At 54.1% G+C, this 18,355-nt stretch overlaps 1 protein-coding gene and 1 long non-coding RNA gene across 3 annotated transcripts; one reads left to right on the forward strand and one right to left on the reverse strand.

The window, feature by feature from the left end:
• Positions 1 to 699: 699 nt before the first annotated feature.
• Positions 700 to 12,037, forward strand: FOXA1 (forkhead box A1). Of its 2 annotated transcripts, XR_015258656.1 has the most exons (4): positions 700 to 988; positions 3,392 to 4,619; positions 9,121 to 9,214; positions 11,738 to 12,037. XR_015258656.1 is itself a non-coding variant. In XM_086748643.1 (2 exons), the coding sequence occupies exons 1-2, from the start codon at positions 917 to 919 to the stop codon at positions 4,652 to 4,654; spliced, it is 1,335 nt and encodes a 444-aa protein (XP_086604769.1). In that variant the 5' UTR covers positions 700 to 916; the 3' UTR covers positions 4,655 to 6,017. The 2 variants fall into 2 exon arrangements, 1 of the variants encoding a protein (XP_086604769.1); XM_086748643.1 differs by lacking the exons at positions 9,121 to 9,214; positions 11,738 to 12,037 and having other exon boundaries at positions 3,392 to 6,017.
• A 2,541-nt stretch (positions 12,038 to 14,578) lies between these two features.
• On the reverse strand, positions 14,579 to 17,493 carry LOC147600528 (uncharacterized). Its single transcript, XR_015258749.1, has 3 exons — positions 17,261 to 17,493; positions 17,036 to 17,158; positions 14,579 to 16,830 (listed from the first exon to the last, which is right to left on the reverse strand). It is a non-coding gene; the product is annotated as an uncharacterized LOC147600528 (long non-coding RNA).
• Between the last annotated feature and the right edge of the window lie 862 nt (positions 17,494 to 18,355).

The following is an 18,355-nucleotide window of genomic DNA, read 5'->3' on the forward strand; positions in this document are numbered from 1 at the left end:
GACGGCAGCCCCGTTGGAAGGGCCGGGTTCAGCCCATGGTGGGGGGACCGTAGGGCTCTGGGGAGCACGGAGCCTATCCCCCCTCTCTCGCAGCCCGGGGTGCTGGGGGCGGTTCTCCGCCCCGAGGGCTCTGGGAGAAAGGGCCGCAGCGGGGTACCTGCTGTGGGGTGAGGGGTGGGAGCGGGGGGAGCTTGCGAACGGCAGGGCTCGGGACTTTGGAGCACGTCCCGGCCATCGAGTTAAAGGAGCATCAGTACTGGACTTCAGTAAACATCGCCTCTAATCTCAGGGGTTTAAGGCTGGACGGCCTTCTGCATTCTCTTCAAACAGAGGGGGCTGCCCTCCCCTTACCTACCTCATTTCATTTCCACCGATCCCTCCTAGCATTTGCCCTGTCCATCCGAAAGGGTGGGTTCCTCCCTCCGCCCCCCGCTTTCTTACTCTCTCCCCCTGTCCCACCTCTGTCTCTCCATCTTTCCCCACAAGCTTAAACCAATTACGCCGCTTTACAAATAAAGTGCAGCCCCGGGGGGGAGTTGCAGGCGAGGGGAACTGCCTTGTTTGCAGGTGCATCTCCGGCTTTGTAGGTGCGAACGCCTTTGTGCGGCGGACAAATGGGGAGAGGAGGAGGAGGAGGTGGGTACTTCTGCGACGTAAGATCCACATCAGCTCAACTCGACTCACATCCCAGCCGGCACTTCCTCACTTTCTCAACTGTCTCGCCCCGCACCGCTCCCTGCCTCCTTTTTGGCTGCTTATAGAGGAGAATTCAGCACCCACCTACCCCCGCCTTCCCTCCCCGGGCCCCTCCTGGGAGCTGGCTTCCTGCTAGGTCGGGCTTTCGGGCTCTTTTCCTGCTGCCCGCCGCTCGCTTGGAAGAGGGCTGGATGGTTACACCGGGCAGGTTGGCTCCATAATGTTAGGGACTGTGAAAATGGAAGGGCATGAAACCAGCGACTGGAACAGCTACTACGCCGACACGCAGGAGGTGAGTGAATCCTGGCGTCTGGCTCCCCTGCTGCCCCTCTGCAATTGCGGGGGGGGTGTTGGGGGGGGGGAGTCTGGGGGGGTCTGGGGGGGGGGCAGCAGACGGAGGAATCGCTTTGCGCTCCAGATCCTGCCAGCGCAAACGTGCCTCCCAACCCCCTCCGGCGCTGAGGCTGGCCAGGCTTCCCCGAGGAAAACACCGCTTCCCAGAGCCCCGGGGGCGTTTGAGGGAGACCTGGGGCCCACTGGGGGGGGGGACGGACGGGGGGGGATTGAGGGCAGCCCTTGATCTCGGCTATAAGGCGGAATCTCCGCTTGCGGCGAGCACAAAAGCGCCCCGTAAACTCTCGGCTCGGGGCAGAGGACCCGCCGCGCCGCCGGCCCCTGGGCTCCTTCCCGGTGGCAACGGGGGAGGGAGCCGGTGGCTAGCGCCCCCCGGGGCTGGGGCAGCTCTTCCCAGGCCCCCTCTACTCGCCGTCGGACGAGGCCTCACCTGTTAAAGGCGAGGGGGAAGAAAGGAGCGCGGCGGGCGGTGGGGGGGGGAACAGCCGTTTGTCCGTACTTTACAAGACCGGTCTGTGCTGCTGCTGCCGCGGGCCGGCGGGCGGCGCTGCCGGGAGCGGCCCCGGGGGCCAGACCGAGAGGGGGGCCCGGCCCCGGCCCCGTCGCACCGGCCCGCGGAGCCCCGGAAGGCGCTTCCGTCCCCCCGCGCCCGTTCGGCGAGGCAGTGCAAAGCGAGGGTGAGAACCGACCCGAGCCACGGCAGAGGAGAGGGCCCAGGAAGCGCCCGGAGCACCCCCACCCATCCCTCACCCCGCGGGCGCCCCACGGCCCTGTGTGGGTCCTGAGGTTCACGCTGCGGGTCTGCAGCGGGGGGTCCCCGGGAGCAGCCAGCGCTTTGGGGCACCGCCAGCAGCGACTCCTTCGGCTTCCCGCCCGGGAAGGAGCCGTTTTAAGGAAGTGTGGCGGCGAGGCAGCCACCTGGGTGTGAGCACCCGGGCATTGCATCAGCACACCCGGACGCGGGGCTTCGCGGTCCCCGCGCCTCGTCCCGGCACCCCGGAGAGGGCACACAGCGCCCGCAGGGCACAGGCGGATACGTGTCGCCCTACCGGCATCTTATTTATGGGAGGAAAGTCGGCTGAGTGCACGTAAGGCTCAGCCCAACTCTGTGGCATTTCCAGACTCATTTATCCTGGCCGTACTCATTACATACAAACATAAAGTTAGGCGACCTTCGTTTTTGTGATTTTTTTTTAAACTCAATCTTTTCTCCTCCCCTGCTATTTAATTTGAGTCACTGCACGGATGCAAGGTGGGAAGCCCATCCGCGTTCTACCATCTCGAGTAATTAATGTGATCCTCTAAATTAAAAGCTAATTTACAATCTCATGGAATCGGTAGTGAACAGTAATGAATTTTCTGCATTTAACCGTCGCCTTTTCTTAGCCGTGTTGCCTTTGTTCGAGGTAAACTGGGAACGTTTCTCTCCCTCCTGTTAAATCAGATGCCGTACTGGAAAGCACAATTTCAGGCTCTCCGATTCTGCCCTTTTTAAGAGTTTTATTATGTGGTAGGGTGCTACAATTTTTGCACGTCGAGCAATCGTAGAAAATCTCAGGCAAGGGAAGTTCAGGCTTTTCGTACTTTGGGAAAGTTTTTTTGTTTGGTTGGTTTTTTTTTTCAGCTTTAATTTAAAGGCTGACTTGATGGAAAATGCAGACAAGGGGGAAGCTTCCCACAAATAAAATGCGCGAACAAGAGTTGTTAGTTTGTTTTTTTTTCTTGGTTTTTTTTTTTTTTTGGCTACAAGACGTTATCACATCTTGTGTGAGAATACATATTTAAATCAGTGCAGGATCGGAAAGATGCGTGAGATTATTCTAAGAAAGTGCAGGCAGTTGAATTTCTCCTCGGCGCAGACAGCGTACGTCCGTAAATTTCAATAAGGTGAGGAGTTTAAATATTTAGCTAGCCCAGACGGGAGACAAAATCGGCGAAAACGCGGGAATGCTCCGGGAGGAAACCCCCTCCCGGGGCGGATAGAGCCCGCAGCCCAGGTCTTCGGGGGTGCGGAGCTGCCCCGGTAAGGCCGTCGGTCCGTCCGCCCCGGGGGGGCCCGGCGCAGCCCCCGCAAGCCGCCGCACGCTAGTAAAACGGGACTGAGCATCTCCTCCTCCGTTTATACATTTAGGAACATGTATACGTAGGAATTAGACCTTTTCATCGCGCCAGAGGCCTTTCCCGTGCCGCTTTTTGGGAAGCGCCTTCCCGGGTGCCGGAGAAGCGGAGGGGTTCCCGCCGCGCGGCGCGCCGGGCAAGGCGGGTGGATCCGGCCCCATCGGGGTCCCGCCCGCTCCCCTCTCCCCCCCCTTAACTCCCTCTCTCCTTCTCGCTGCCCTAGGCCTATTCCTCGGTGCCCGTGAGCAACATGAACTCGGGGCTGGGCTCCATGAACACGATGAACACCTACATGACCATGAACACCATGACGACGAGCGGCAACATGACCTCCGGCTCCTTCAACATGTCCTACGCCAACACCGGGCTGGGGGCCGGGCTGAGCCCCGGCGCTGTGGCCGGCATGCCGGCGGGATCGGCGGGGCCGGTGAACGGTATGCCGGGCGGCGTGGCCGCCATGGGCACGGCGCTGAGCCCCGGCGGCATCAATGCCATGTCGGCCCAGCCGGCCCCCATGAACGGGCTGAGCCCCTACGGCGGCATGAACCCCTGCATGAGCCCCATGGCCTACACCCAGTCCAACCTGGGCAGGACGCGGGACGCCAAGACCTTCAAGCGGAGCTACCCCCACGCCAAGCCGCCCTACTCCTACATCTCCCTCATCACCATGGCCATCCAGCAGGCACCCAGCAAGATGCTGACGCTGAGCGAGATCTACCAGTGGATCATGGACCTCTTTCCTTACTACCGGCAGAACCAGCAGCGCTGGCAGAACAGCATCCGCCACTCGCTCTCCTTCAACGACTGCTTCGTCAAGGTGGCCCGCTCCCCCGACAAGCCCGGCAAGGGCTCCTACTGGACCCTGCATCCCGACTCCGGCAACATGTTTGAAAACGGCTGCTACCTCCGCCGGCAAAAACGCTTCAAGTGCGAGAAGCCGGCGAACAGCAAAGCCCCTCAGGAAGGCAGGAAAGATCAGGCCGGGGCCTCCAGTTCCAGCTCCAACTCCCCCCTGCACAGAGGCCACAATAAACCCGCGCAGCTGGACACCGCCACCTCCCTCTCCAGCTCCAACCCGTCCACCAGCCCCCCGTCTATGGACCACAGCGGATCCAGCACGGAACTAAAGACCTCGGCTTCGGCCGCCTCCTCCACCATCAGCTCCGTCCCCTCCTTGGCCTCCGTCCCGCACCCCCCTCACTCCTTAGCCCATGAACCCCAGCTCCACCTCAAGGGCGATCCCCACTACTCCTTCAACCACCCTTTTTCCATCAACAACCTCATGTCCTCCTCGGAGCAGCAGCACAAGCTGGACTTCAAAGCCTACGAGCAGGCGCTGCAATATTCCTCCTACGGGCCCAGCATCCCGGGGGGGCTGCCCCTGGGCGGTGCCTCCATGGCCAGCCGGAGCAGCATCGAGCCCTCGGCCCTGGAGCCCTCCTACTACCAAGGTGTGTATTCCAGACCCGTACTGAACACCTCCTAGCTCTGCACCCCCCTGCGCCGTCGGGGGGCGAGCCCCCCCCCTCCCCTTCTATGTCTTCTCCCCCCGCCTACCCCTTTTCCCTCTCACTGCGACAAACCGAGGTGTTTCCGCACGCTGCGTGCAAAGGACTGTTACTTTTTAATTGTCTCGCAACGCGTTGTGTGTTGTTTTTGATCCACCACGACCTCCTGCAAAGCCGGCTGCGTCCCGCTTGTATATACCCCCTCCCTGGCCCCCAGGCCCTCTCCCCTGAGATCTGCCCCCCGGCCCCCCAGCCTTTGCAGGGTGTTATTAAAAATAAGAAAAAAAAAAAGTTGAGCTTGTAAACTACTTGTTTGTGCTTTCCACCCTCTCGTCTTCCCCCCTTCCGTGCTCTATAATCTCATGTAAGTTTACAGGTATGTGGCAATACTTTAACAATACGGAGATGAAGAAGCGAGTAGACATTTAAGGCTTTTTTTAATTAAAAAGGCTTTGAAGGACAATACTGCTGTGAAGTAGCAAAACACTAAGAGAATCTCTAAGCAACAAGAGGACTATTTACTTTCTCGGATCATCCTTTTGATACTTGCAAAATAAACCTTCGGCTAGTACAACCTGCTTACACCCAGATGCTGCGGGCCGGATCCTGCGCTCCCGCGGGGACCAACAGAAGCTTTGGAGCGCAGGATGCGACCCTCAGGGTTTGTTTTTTCTTTTCCGAGTGTTACCTGTCTTGGGATGTAATATAAGAGGTCACAGCGAGTTGGATTTTTTTTTTTCTTTCCCATCTGTTACTGAAGATTCTTGTTCATCAGGAACTCTCATCAACATGTGGATTACATGTTTATTTAATTTAAGTCTCTCTTCATTGTGTACCAGCTAGAACTGTATCTATAACAAGGTTATTTGCCCTCTCCCGCAGGAAACGTTGACTATTACACTGACGCAAGGGAAAGAGGAGAGCTCTGTCTCCCTCCCGTTTTTCAACTTGTTTAATAAATTTCACTTTTTTTTTTTTTTGTGGCCGTTTAATTCTCGCCATCGTTAGCTTGTTTCATCCAGTGTTAATGCACTTTCCACAGTTTTACACGGTGTTAGCATAGCCAGACGGGTTTTATTATTATTCCTGTTCGCTGTCTCAATGTTCTTAATTTATTGCATGGTTTATATTTTTTTTCCTTCTTTAGAGCTGGAAATTGCTTTAAATGACAGTTTAAAAAGAATTACACGTGAATTTAAGAAATTTTGTTAATTTTATAAATGTGATTGTAATTGAAAAAATATTTTGATTTAAAACGATAACTGAGAATTTAATGCGTGGAGTATGTTTTTGATCATTTGCAGTTAAGGACTTTAAATAAATCAAATGTTAACAAAGAAAGATTTCTACTATTCTCTTTCCAAAATTTCGGGGGCGGGTGACGGAGGACGGAGCCGTGTGCCAGAAAAACAACCGCAGGGCTGAAGTGTGGCTGGGGAGAGGAGCGATTTGTAGGGGCAGGCTTGCTCGGAGGCCAGGGAGGGAACGCGCCCGCAGGCTGTGTTTGCGGGGCGCCGCGGTGCAACCGGCGTGTGCGGGGCTGTGTGCGGTGATGATTTTTTATTTATTTATTTATTTTTAAAATTCACGTTGCCAGAGTAGGTTGAGAGAGGGAGGGGAAAAGGCACCCGAGGCGGTGTTACCTCCCGGGGCTGGCGGGAAGGCGGCAGCCGGACCCAGCATTTCCCCGCCGGACGGGGCGATGCCCGAGGGGAGCATTTCCAGCGCTGCTCCGCCTCTCCCCGGGGCCGTTGGAAAGGCCGGACCGAGCTCCCAGCCCGCCTCCCGCTTCTGTAGCCCCGGCTGGACCGACCCCGGCCGTAACAGCAGCCGCGCTGGTCGTCATAGTCGCAGGGGGAAGGGGCGGGGGGGGGCGGGGGGGGGAGGCGGGTGTTAAACGCCAACAGATTTCGCCGTGTTCGGCCCCCTTCGCGCATAGCCGTCGGATAAAAGAACCATGTAATTCTCGTAATTACCCCAGAATTGCCCCCTGAAGGGTTAGGGACAGCGGCGGCCAACTAAATTTAAGGGTCGATTTAGAAAAGAAAAGCCAAGCCAGGGTCCCAGAAACCTCGCCAAATTCCTCCAGCGCTACCACCCAGCCAAAAATGGGAGAAAAAGACCGGCGAGCCCCTCTGCCCGGGCTCCGCAGGTGCGGCCGGCCCGGCCCGCGGTGCGGGCACGGAACTCCCGGCCAGATCCTGCATTGCACTGCGGGTGAGCGGATGGCGGTTCACCGCGGGGTCTTGCCCCGGGAGGGAGAGGGGGCTTGTGCCTGGGTTTGGCCGAGTTACCCCCAGACTCAACTGTGCGGTCCCTTCCCTCTCTGTGTTTCCTGAGGTGGCGAACACCAGCAGATCCCCTGCAGCCAGGGGCAGCTCTGGGTTGCTCGGCACCAAATCTGGGCAGGGGGCTCCTGCTTAAAGCCCCCTCTCTCCTTCTGCCAAAAAAAAAAAAGAGCTTCGTGCGAAGAGAGACAGGACGAAGCCCATTTTCAGCAGGGCTTCCCTTGTCTCTCACAGACCAGCCTACAGAGAACATGGCACCGCAGAGCGGAGGCAGTGATTTAATGTCCTGGGCTCGCGCACAGAAAAATATCAATCGACCGACACCGATAAGGCAGCGGGGTGCGCGTATCAGCTGAGGGGCGCAGCCCATGTGTAATGGAAATATTCGAGGCGTGGGTAATAAACGGGTTTCAGCGGACCGTCGCGGCTGCAAACCTCTCCTAGATAAGGAGCGGAGCCTGCCCACGGACAAAGCGAGTGCCCCTTCGCCACCTCGCCATCCGGATCGCCTTCCTGCCCGCCCTTCTTGTAGGCAAATGGTGGGCAAGGATCCGCTGACATAACGGGGATGCGGGTCTCCGCCGCAGCCACCGCGGCTTTCCGCGCTCAGTTTACTGAAGACCTGGAAGTCAAGAATCGGGGAGAGACGAGTTTCCTACTTTCCGTCCCGCTCCCAGCTGCCCTGCAGCTAGTTCCATCCTCTGCTCGAGAAGCCCCCAGCCACAGTGCAAAAATAAACTCCGAATAGGCTCCCTAGGAAAGCGGGTGCATCACCCCCTACGCCCCGCGATAGGTAGAGGGGGGGCTTACGTCCATCTCCTTCCAGCCGGGCCGCTCGCTCTGCGCAGGGGGGGGTAAAGGAGCTGGCGGCTGCGGGGTTTTTGCCCGTGTAGGAGATGATGTCTCGACCCCACGTCCGGGACACCGGTAAAGCAGAGAGGGTCCGCCGGGCTGCGGGCACAATTTGTAGGGGAACTTCGCTTTTTCCTACACGGCAATTTGCCTCCGGTCGGCCACGTGTGAGGGAGCGAAAACGGCTCATTTAATGTCATTAAACACAAGCGGGGAGTAACTCAGGGCGGCAGGGGATCTCTGTAAAGATTTATGCGGAGTTTGGGCGGTGAGGAGGCCCCCGGCCTGGGATGGGAAGGAGGATTGGGGGGGTGTCGGGTGCGTTTGCAGGGCGCGCCGGCGGGGCAGGGGCCGTCAAGGCGGCGCGGCGGGGTCGGGCAGCCCCGGCAACCCGGACCCTCCTCTGCCGTGGCGGGTCTTGCCCTGGCACAGCGGGACCCTTCTCTGCCGCGGAGTCCGGCAGTCCTGCGCGACCGGCAAGGGGGGCAGGATGGTGCCTTCGCCTCTGGTACCTCCCCGGAGCACCTGCGAGCAGCGCTTCCCCTTCGGAGAGTCGATGGAATAAAAGCAAATTCGGCCGCCTAAATCATGGGGGAGGGAAAAAAAAAATCACAAGAACCTCCTGGGTTGTTTTCTGAGTGCGAACGGACAACACTGACACCGACATCGGCAAACAATCGGAGGGTGTACATTTATTGGAAGGAATTAATTTGAAATGTTCGGGATTGAAAGATGAGAAAAAAAAAAAAAATCCCGGTCAGTTTTTCCCTCTGAAACTTAGTCCTGTCAATAAAACATAAGTAAATCGTAAAAGAGCGGCGCGAGAAAACACTTCAGCCGTTGGCACAGCTTCAAAAATTATTTTGAAATGTTGAGTAGATATGGAATACTTGAATGGTTACTGGTTCGTCAACATAAACCCGAAATAAATGAATTCCCTTGCTGTAACGCCAACTAGCCTTTAGAAGAGCAATTGACTCGGTTTTAATTTTACAGCGATGTTGTAGATAAAACGCTTGATTGCGATAACAATGCACCCTGTGTTATTTTTTTTCTGCTATGATAAAAAAGTATCTAGGCATATATGCGCGAGTATATGTGATTAATCACTCTGAAAAAATATTTTTTTAAAACAGAAGTTCAGTAAGTATATACCTTGCCTGTGCATTTTCGTGATAATTTTAATTCGTGAAAAAGCAAATTATCCTCATATAAACGTGGGATAGAAAGTTCTCTCGGGAGGCATATAGATGCATGTATTGTATATATTAACATATGTATAATTAATATGTATTTGTTTCCAGGGGATACGAGTAGAAATACACGCAACACACAATGACCGGGCGAAAACCACATCACAATAGTGCACAGAGAGTGACCGGGGTACGGAATGCACACGTAAGTCCTCGCAAAACTCCCACGCTGCAACATTGTGTTAGGAAATATAGGAGAATGGTTAATAGCTAAAATAAAAATGCAATTAGTTTGATTATTTAAATGCCAAGGGCGGTGCTGCAAAATGGGTCCTTTTTTTTTCTCTTCGTGCAAACCCAGACTTCTCAGCTACTAGCAAAGGCAGAGTAATTACTTTAAAAAAATTATACATTTTCTGTGATTTGCAGTGTCGAAAGGTCTTTTTCAGAAGGAGAAAATAATTGAGGGAAGAGAAGAGTGGGAAACGGGAGGCGATAAGATGAAAACCTGCCTTTGTTCTCTCTGGTTATTTTCTACTAATTATTCTGCCCATTGTGACAAAGTAGCAGTTAAGGACAGATTAGTGTAAATAACCTCGCATTTCACTCCCAAACCGTGCAACTTGCTGGCCCAAGCCGTGCCATGGTGTTTGTGTTTCTCTCCTTCACCTCAAACAGAAACTCATTGAGATTTCAGATCTTTGAACTTTGGACAGATCAAACTGCCAGCGCTCACCTTTGTCTCCAGTCATTAGGATTTAAAACACATGGAGCCTCATGGCAGAACCCGTTTTCCTCTACGAGGGGAAAAAAAATGCACTCTCTTCTCTTCCCCCTACCCTGAAACTCCTACATTTGGCTGAATTCATTGAAACCATCATTGCCCGGGATGGCGCCTCTGCTGCGGGAGCGTTGCTCGAACGGGTTTTGCCCGGGCGGATTATTTTAGGGGAAGCTCGCCGGTATTTTGCTATTACTGTTTTACTGCTGGTAATCTCATTTTTCCCATGAAATGTTCGTACACCTGCTCGTTGTTCCAAGAGGGAGGAACCGGCAGAATGGAATTATTATTATTATTATTATCATCATCATCATTCTTATTATTATTATTACTGCTGCTGCTGCTGCTACTACTACTATCGTTACTACAATTCCTCTAGCCTCCGCCGCCCCCTCCCACCCCCCGAGGTCCCCCAGCGGCGTGGAAGCCCCGAAGCGGTGCGGAGCCCCGGGGTGCGGGGTGCGGGTGCCCCTCCGCCTGCCCCGCTCTCTTGCCCAGCCCCGCCGGCCAGGCCTGCCCCAGCAAGTGGCGTTGTCCACCGGTGGCCCGGCCCAGCTGTGGGTTTGCGACCCCCATCCTCCGCCTTCACTGGGAGTCCGGAGAGGAATAGCGGGGGTCCCAGGTGGACATGTTTCGAGTGACCGCATTTCTGCTTCCGAAATCGAGCCCATTCACACACCTCTTGGCAGTGAAAGGGTGTCGAGTCCGCCATCGGCCAGGGGAACCCCCTCCCACCCCCCAGCAGCTGGGGCGGGGGCACCCCCTTGACGGACGGGACGCCCGTTGGCCGTGAGCGATCAGATGGACATGCCATGTGCTCCCTGCTGCTGGCACCCGCTTCAGGAGGGCTCCAGGAGCTACCCCACGCTGCTGAGAGTGCGACACGCGTGATTCCACCCTACGCCGTGCTGGCTGAGCAGGGCCCAAGGCACAGGGCTGCCTTCCCTGGGAGCAGGATCTGGCCCTCTCGCAACAACCATTTCCACGGCAAACACCGCCCTCGGGCCCGGTACCTCGGGCTACGAACGCCTACGCGGGCAATCTACCGCGCAGCAGCTGAAATACATTTTTTCCCTTTATTCCTCCTCTCCTCCGAGCCTGCCCGGCAGGTTGCTAACACACATTTCCTCCGGTTGTGACTGGCGGAAAATGTCACCATGTCGGTAGCTAGGAGGTGGGCCCCGTTCTGCAGCCCGGCATCTCTCCATAGCGACTCTCAGTAATGACCTCTTTAGCATAATAAAGCCCTGGGGGCGGGGAATCTTTGAACTGCGGGGCAGGAGATGGGAATAAGAGCACGTCTGAACTTATTCAAATGCATGCAACAACTTTTCTGGTTCTAAGGTTATCTGATGTGACCAACAGACGTTTTCCCTCTTCCTTTTTTTTTCCTTGCCTGATTGCTTTATTCGAGGAAGTACTTTACAAACTTCAGGTGTGTCATTGCGTTATACGAAATGGAAGCGGGGGGGGGGGGGGGGGGCAACAAAACCAAGCCCCGACCCCACATTTAGTGGAAAAAACAACAATAAAGACTCCTGTTTAGAGAAAGGGGTTGCCCTCTACTCCCAGTACATGGCAGCAAATTCAACATAACGCCCCGGCCATCAGGACCCCTGGGAGAACTGTGAGCGAGGGGGACCCCGCACATGCTCCCTACTCGCGCCCTAGATGCCCCTGTTCCGCCAGGTCCGAACCCACCCGTCCCCCCAGTTCCTGGCCTCCCGGGGCTTGTCCCCGCGGACACCCGAGCAGCCCAAGAGCCAGGGCGAGTCTCCTCGGGTCTCCCTTAAAAATCCCTGCATCGGGGCATCGGTGTCCAGAGGCCGGAGGAAAAAAGAGCCGCTGGCCGGTGCAGAGCAGAGTCCCCGTCCTCACCCTCCCACCCCCACCCCGGGCGATTGTTCCCTTGAGCCCCTATTAATGCGGGACATATGTTATCCACAGGCAGTAGGCAGCGGTAAGACTTCGCCATCCAACTTGTTGCTCAACTTACGAGGCGGTTCTCATCTCCTCATCAAAAGCCGCCGGTCTTTCTTCAGCCGTATGGACAAAAATGTGAACAACAATGCCCGCCTCCCTTCACTTCAAAAGCTGCCATCGCGGAGGCTACCCAGAGAATTTTCTCTCTGCCTTTCATTCTCGGTTTGAAAAAAAAAAAGGCACTACAGGGCCAAGGCGCTCCTAATACTCTTTGATGGGGATTGAATTCATTATCTCCAATAACACAATTGTGCTTGGCCAACGAAAAGAGCAAAGTAATACTCATCTAGAATTAGAGAGCGGGGCTCAGAAGAAAGGGAGCGGGAGGGTGAGGGGGGTGGGGGCATTTCAAAGGACAAGGGGGGCGGGAGGGAAATGAGAAAACACCTATATCGAAAATCGGCTTGGAAGGAGGGGGTCCCCAGCGGTTTAAATGACCGGAGTGTATTAAGTGGCGCATTGCAGGGCTCAGGGCGCGTTGGTGGTCTGACTGCGCATTCCTCCCTGCCTGCCTTGGACATTCTGGACATTTCCCTAACTGGGCCGGCTCCAGGGCTCCCCTACCTGCCCCGGTGCGCCCCGTCCCCGTGTCAGCCGGGCTGCAGGCAAGGGGGGCTTCCCTGCCTTGCTTGGGGACACCGGCCCTTGCCCGACGGCAGCTGCAGCACCTGCGGTGCCCACCCGCTCTCGCTGACTTTTGCGGAGCCTGGGGAGCGAGGGGGAACCGTCGCCACCACAGAGCAGCCAAACGGCCTTCCGCACCCCGCCACCTTCGGGGGCACCCAGGAGCCTGTCCCCGCAGGTACTGGGCGAGGGGAGAATGGTCTTTCAGCACCATCGCACCCCGGCACCGTCCAGGGCGAGGGGGGCGGGCAGATCAACCCCGTCGGCGCGGTCCCCGCGGCTGCGGGCACCATCGGGGATTCTGTCTCTCGTCGGTGGAGGGCAAGGGACGGAGGAATGAATGAATGACGGAACGGACGCATGAATGAATGAATGAACCGAGCAAATGAATGGGTAACGCGTGCACAAATAAATAAATAATCGAGCACAAAAAATCATCCGATTGGAAAACCGCTGTGTTAATACGAGAGATTAAAATATTTGCCCGTTTGGCTTCCAGCGTAAACGTTTTCTACCGGGTGTCACCCAAACAGGCTGATTTGCAAAGCCAAGCAAAATACGGCGATGAGCGGATAAAGGCGTCGCGCGCGTGACGGGCGGTGACGGGGCCCCCGCGCGGGTGCGTGTCACAGGCCTGTCACAAGGAGCGGCAGCCGGAGGTGCAAACCTCCGCGCCCCTGCGCACATGCGACCGCCCCGTCGCAGATCCCGCCTGTCCGAACCGCCCGAGCTGAGGCCGGCGCGGGGAGACCGCGGGGGAGCCGCCACGGGCGCGAAGCCGCAGCCTCGCACCTCGGGTGTTGCCCACACCTTGCGAATGCTGAATGCTGTCTTCAGAACAGTTCGGGTTTGTTTTGTTGGTTTTTTGTTTGGTTGGTTGGTTGGTTTTTGTGTCGTGTCCCCCTGCCCCCCCTCCCCCCCAAGGCGCTGCCCTTCGTGCACTGGGAGCCGGGAACCCCGAACTGGGGCAGCTGAGGAATTCTCTCTGGGAACAAGAAATCCCATTACAGGCGGTGGGAGGATTGCCCCAACAAGGGACGCGTTGGCCAAAGGTGGGGACAGGAGGAGAGAAAGAGTAGCTCTTTCGGTCCTCGTGGGGGTTTCCTCATATGAGACAGTACTGACCCTGTCGCCGTTCCTCTCACAAGACAAAGCTGACCTTGACAGGACTGGTTTCTGTGGATCCACTCTCCTCCTTTTAAACAGTTCCTGGGCAGGGGGCAGGTTTTTGTTTTTTTTTTTTTTTTTCCCTTTTCCTAATGAGTATGGAGCGAGATTGCACGGACCTCGGCAGAGTCCGAGGTTCGGGGACTTCAGGATATTTCTCACTTTGTAAAGTGCCTTAGGGGTTTATTTTTATTTGAAAGGAGGGGGCTGCTTATTTGTTTAAAAATTAAAAAATGTTCCTAAGGAAAGCAGTAGCAAAATACTCTTGTATTCTGCAGAAGCAGGAGCAAACTTCTTGTTGTTTCTGCTGAGGTGTGTTTAGACCAAACATACATGGTAACTGGCTAACTAACCATTTTACTGTTTGTAATTTACCTCCCCGTGCAGAATGACTTCTCCAAAGTATACATTAAATGACCACACACTTCATGTCCAAGAATTACTTTTTACAAGTCAGCTTACCTTAACGATCAATGTGCCGTTTATACTTTTACACAATAGACTTTAATTGTTACAAGGGAGCCCTTTGGTCTATGAGAAATAATTTGTTTTGTGCTGTAGCATAAACAGAGGATTAGGAGTTCAGGTAAGGAATAAGCAGCAGCAACAACTTAATTCCTAGGCAACAAAGATCCTGCTTTCATGCCAGATTTCTTTCTAGTCAAAAGCAGGACACGGCACCATCTCCAGCTCGCTGGACCAGTCAGACATTAGTTATCCCACATTTCTTTCTTGTCTAAATCTGTCCAGGGTTTCCCACCCTTCACCCCTTCCAGGGCCAAAAGTTGCATGTAATGCCGTGCAGTGCTAAGTAAAAGTAAACAGAAGAGATTCCTCAGATTAAACAGAATTCAACTTTTTTTTTTTTTTAATATAATGATTTAACATCCAGAAGTCGAAGGCAGCTCTCTGGATTTAATTTTCAGCATTCCGTATTTCCAGTGAAACTGGTGCAAAGGATTTTTGATTTAAAAGTGCTGCTTTAATTTGAACTGATGGTGGATTTTTTTTTTTTTCCCCCTGCAATCACCAGCATATCACAAATTTCGGGTAGAAATTCTAAAATCCCTGCAGGTTTAGGATGGAGCATTCCGTTTCCCTCCAGCATCACGGCAGCCCGACTCTCGACCCCACATCTGCGGGGCGGCGGGTGGCCGAGGGGGTGAGTGGGTCACACCTTGTTTCTGAGTTTCCGTGGGTGTTTCTGTGGAGGGAACTACCTGCGCACACGCGGTGGACGAAGCCGCTTGGAACAATTTCAGCTCAGCGACAAATGGACCCTGAGTTCCCAGCCACTGGCTTCAGCCTGCCCCCAAACCGGCCTGGCCATCGCCTTTGACAAGTGGCCTCAAGCCCACGGGCTTCCACTGCCGCCCTTGGTGGAGGGGGGCGTGCCGTGGGGGGAGCCGTGGGCAGTCTCAGCCTGGCTCTTTCACCCCTACATGCCATGGCTTTTCCCCTAACCTTTCTTGGCTGTTGTTGCCCTCTGACAACAGTGAAGGCAGGAATGGCTGGCTCAGACCATGAGCTCCACAAAAAATCGGTAAATACAAATGAGGGACATACAAGTTGATGTAGTAAAAAACTTTTCTGTGTACTTTTCATACACCTGTATGAGTGCACGCCACTAGGACAAACCCACTTGAGAACTAAGATGGATAGGAGAGCCAAGAGATACATAGCAATGTCTTGCTGCATGAAAGCAATCCCCAAATGCTTCCTCTTCCCTCAACACCATATTTTCTCAACATCTACCTCAAGAATGAAGCCAGCTGAGATCACCCTCCTAACACCACTAAGCAAGGGAAAGCAGTGTTTAAGGATGCTGAAGGATGGCTGGGGGGACCCTGGGCTGCAGATACTTTCTACTCTTCCATTATCAGCAGTGTAGATTAGCTGGCAGGTTTCCTTCTGCTCCTTCTAGGAACCCGGGAGAGATCGACCCACTTGTGAGTTTCTCCCTCACTGGGACTCAGTCTCACACATGAGCATCTGCATGCATCCAAGCACAAATGAGCACAACTAGATTCCAAGCAGCCCAAGGGGAGAGCGCGCTGAGAGCTCAGCTGTGCAATGCAGGCCCAACAGGAGACCACGGTCTGGGCCTCTGCCGCACTCGAGCCAAATTAGAGCTGGAAAATACCTTCGTGGCAGGAGCAGGGGGTCTTGGGAGGTACTTCCAGTCTTTGCTCACCAGCTCTTTAAAACAGGGACTGTTGTTTCACTCTGTTACCGAGCATGTTACAATCCATGTGTTACTGGAATGTAGTAAGTAAATAAGAGCTAATTGAATAATAAAAGAGGGTGAATTTAGACTAGATGTAAGGAATTTTTTTTTTTTTAATGATGAAAGTGGTGAAGCACTGGAAGAGGTGGCCCAGAGAGGTGGTGGATGCCCCATCCCTGGAAATATTCAAGGCCAGGTTGACCAGGGCTTTGAGCAACCCTATCTGGTTGGAGATGTCTCTGCTTCTTCCAGGGAAGTTGGACTAGATGACCTTTAAAGATCCCTTCCAACTCAAACCATTGTATGATGCTATGATTCTATGAAATAATAACAATTCTAAGTGTCTCTAAGAGATGTATAGCACTTTTCAGGTTAGAACTGCAAAAGCCACTTTTTTTTTTTTTTTTTTTTTTAGCAGTGGTTTGGATTTCTAAAGCTTGGAAAAACTGTATGCATTTCCAGTCTCATCCTGATGCTATGAAAATACATTTCTTCCGCTATAAATACAGAGAGATACAGTATTTTTCACATATTGTCTCATAATGGGGGTTCTTCACCAATAGTCCTGAACTTTTTGGCAAATATATATTCATGTGAGAAACTGGAATATTTCAGTCTACTGTACTGGCAGATTTTACAGAATCTTTAAGTCTCAGGTAACATGCAAGTCTTTAATATGCATTAGTATATTTTCTAAGGCATAAATGTGTTCCCACTTATTTGTGTTTTTATGTATTTGTACATATTGTCTCCATCCTAGAAATGCTGGAATAGAATAAAAGCTACTGTATGTATTAATCAGAAAATACATTCATGGAAAGGGGTCATTCCTTTTCACATTTGCAGTTTCAGAAGAAAGAAGGTCACTGCTCTTAACCAGGTGGATTGTTTGTGACAGGGCAATCTAAGAACAAACGATCAATACATGTATTTTGGATCGAATATTTCTTAAGCAGTCAGGTCCTCTGGACTGCAGCAAATACACAGCACGTGTCGATGAGGTTGTGAAGTACAACAGTTCTGTTCCCATGCCAGTAACCTTAGTAAGGAAAAAAAAAAACAGAAGAGGGAAAACCAGAGAAAAAACATCAGCTGTCATTATACTTAAAAAAAAAAAAAAGAAAGAAAAAAAATCTTTCTCTCCTTGGACGTATCAATAACGCCTTTCAACTGCAAACCACAGCTAACCGCTACGAAAATAATCGATGTACAGACACACGAAGACACAAAGCTCTTTAATTTACCGAAGGCGCAGGCTGGAGCTGCCCGCATCTGCAAGGACCTGTGCTGCATGGGCTTTGCGGTGCGGCACGCGCCACACGCCCGAGCCGGAACGAGCTGCGCAGGACACCTCGGAAATTAAAGATCTAGGCGGGGGGGGGGGGGGGGGGGGGGGAAGAAAAAAAAAAAAGAAAAGGAGTTTTTCCAAAATAACTCTGGTTTAATTGCAGAATTATTGCTCGGCTTACTAAACATAGGGGCGTCTCAAAGTGATGGCAGGAGGAGTTAAAGCTGGGCCGCCGGACGGCAGTTACAGCGGGAACGGTCTGGCTCTCCCCGCCCCGCCTCGCCCGGCCGGTTTCAGGGCCGTTAACGGGGCAGAGGGGCCCCCCGACCGGCTGCCCCGGCGCCCCAGGCCCGCGCTAACGCGGCTGCGGAGCGCCGGGCGGGGGGGCCCCGAAGGCAGCCCACGCCCTCAGCAACGCGCGGGGATTTCCCCCCGACGTTTCCCGTGCTCCCGCCCCGTTCTGCACAGGCGCACACCGATCACCGGCGGCGGCGGGATGACCGGTGCTGGAGCGGCGGGGCGGGGGGGGGAAACCTGGGGGGGGGGTTGGGAAGCTGCCCCTCGCACAGCCCGGGGTGGGGAGGCTGTGACTAGCGGTGGCCGGCCGGGCGGTCCCCGCGGGGCGGGCAGCAGCCGGAGCGATTCCGCACGCTGAGGGCTTTCCTCCTCCTCCTCCTCCTCTTCCCACTGCCGGCCGAGCCCCAGAGCGACCTGGGGCAGAGGCACCCGGCTGCAGCCGCCTTCGCTCCCCCGTGGGGTCACTTGCGCTTCCAGCCACCCCCACGAGGTGCCCGGGCTGCGGCTCCCCGGCGGGTGGGTATCTGCCAAAACGGCCTACCTGTCTGGGAGGTTATTTATGTATTTATCTATCTATCTATCTATTTATTTATTTATCTATTTATTTTTTAATCAGGAGTAACTGTTCTTCTGATCTGCGGTTTTCTTAAAAAAATTGACACCCCCCCCCAACCCCCTTATCTGAGCCAGGCTTAAATATATGCCAGTGGCCACCGTAATAACTGTGAAATCATGCCACCTCAATGCCAATGGATTTGCAGTGTGTGTGAAAATGTCAGCCCCATCGAGGGTGGGTGTGAAATCTGATCTTGCCTTGGGTTCAACCAAAATGATTCATGCTTGACTCTTGTCTCCCTGATACTTCTTATTTTGATTTTTCCTGCTTCCTCCCTCCCTGTCTCCTAGTGCACACTCATTCCAAGGGGTCCTTCAAACACTCGACAAGTGTAAGAACAATGCTATATGCAGTATTTCCTTG

This window comes from Chlamydotis macqueenii, chromosome 5 (genome assembly GCF_036417535.1).
Source record: "Chlamydotis macqueenii isolate bChlMac1 chromosome 5, bChlMac1.mat, whole genome shotgun sequence".
Classification (NCBI taxonomy): domain Eukaryota; kingdom Metazoa; phylum Chordata; class Aves; order Otidiformes; family Otididae; genus Chlamydotis; species Chlamydotis macqueenii.

Bases quoted from the DNA above. Each gene is read 5' to 3' on its own strand.
- FOXA1 (XM_086748643.1), top strand. From the start codon at position 917: ATGTTAGGGACTGTGAAAATGGAAGGGCATGAAACCAGCGACTGGAAC. The intron at 989-3,391 runs GTGAGTGAATCC...TCGCTGCCCTAG, and splicing joins ACTACGCCGACACGCAGGAG to GCCTATTCCTCGGTGCCCGT.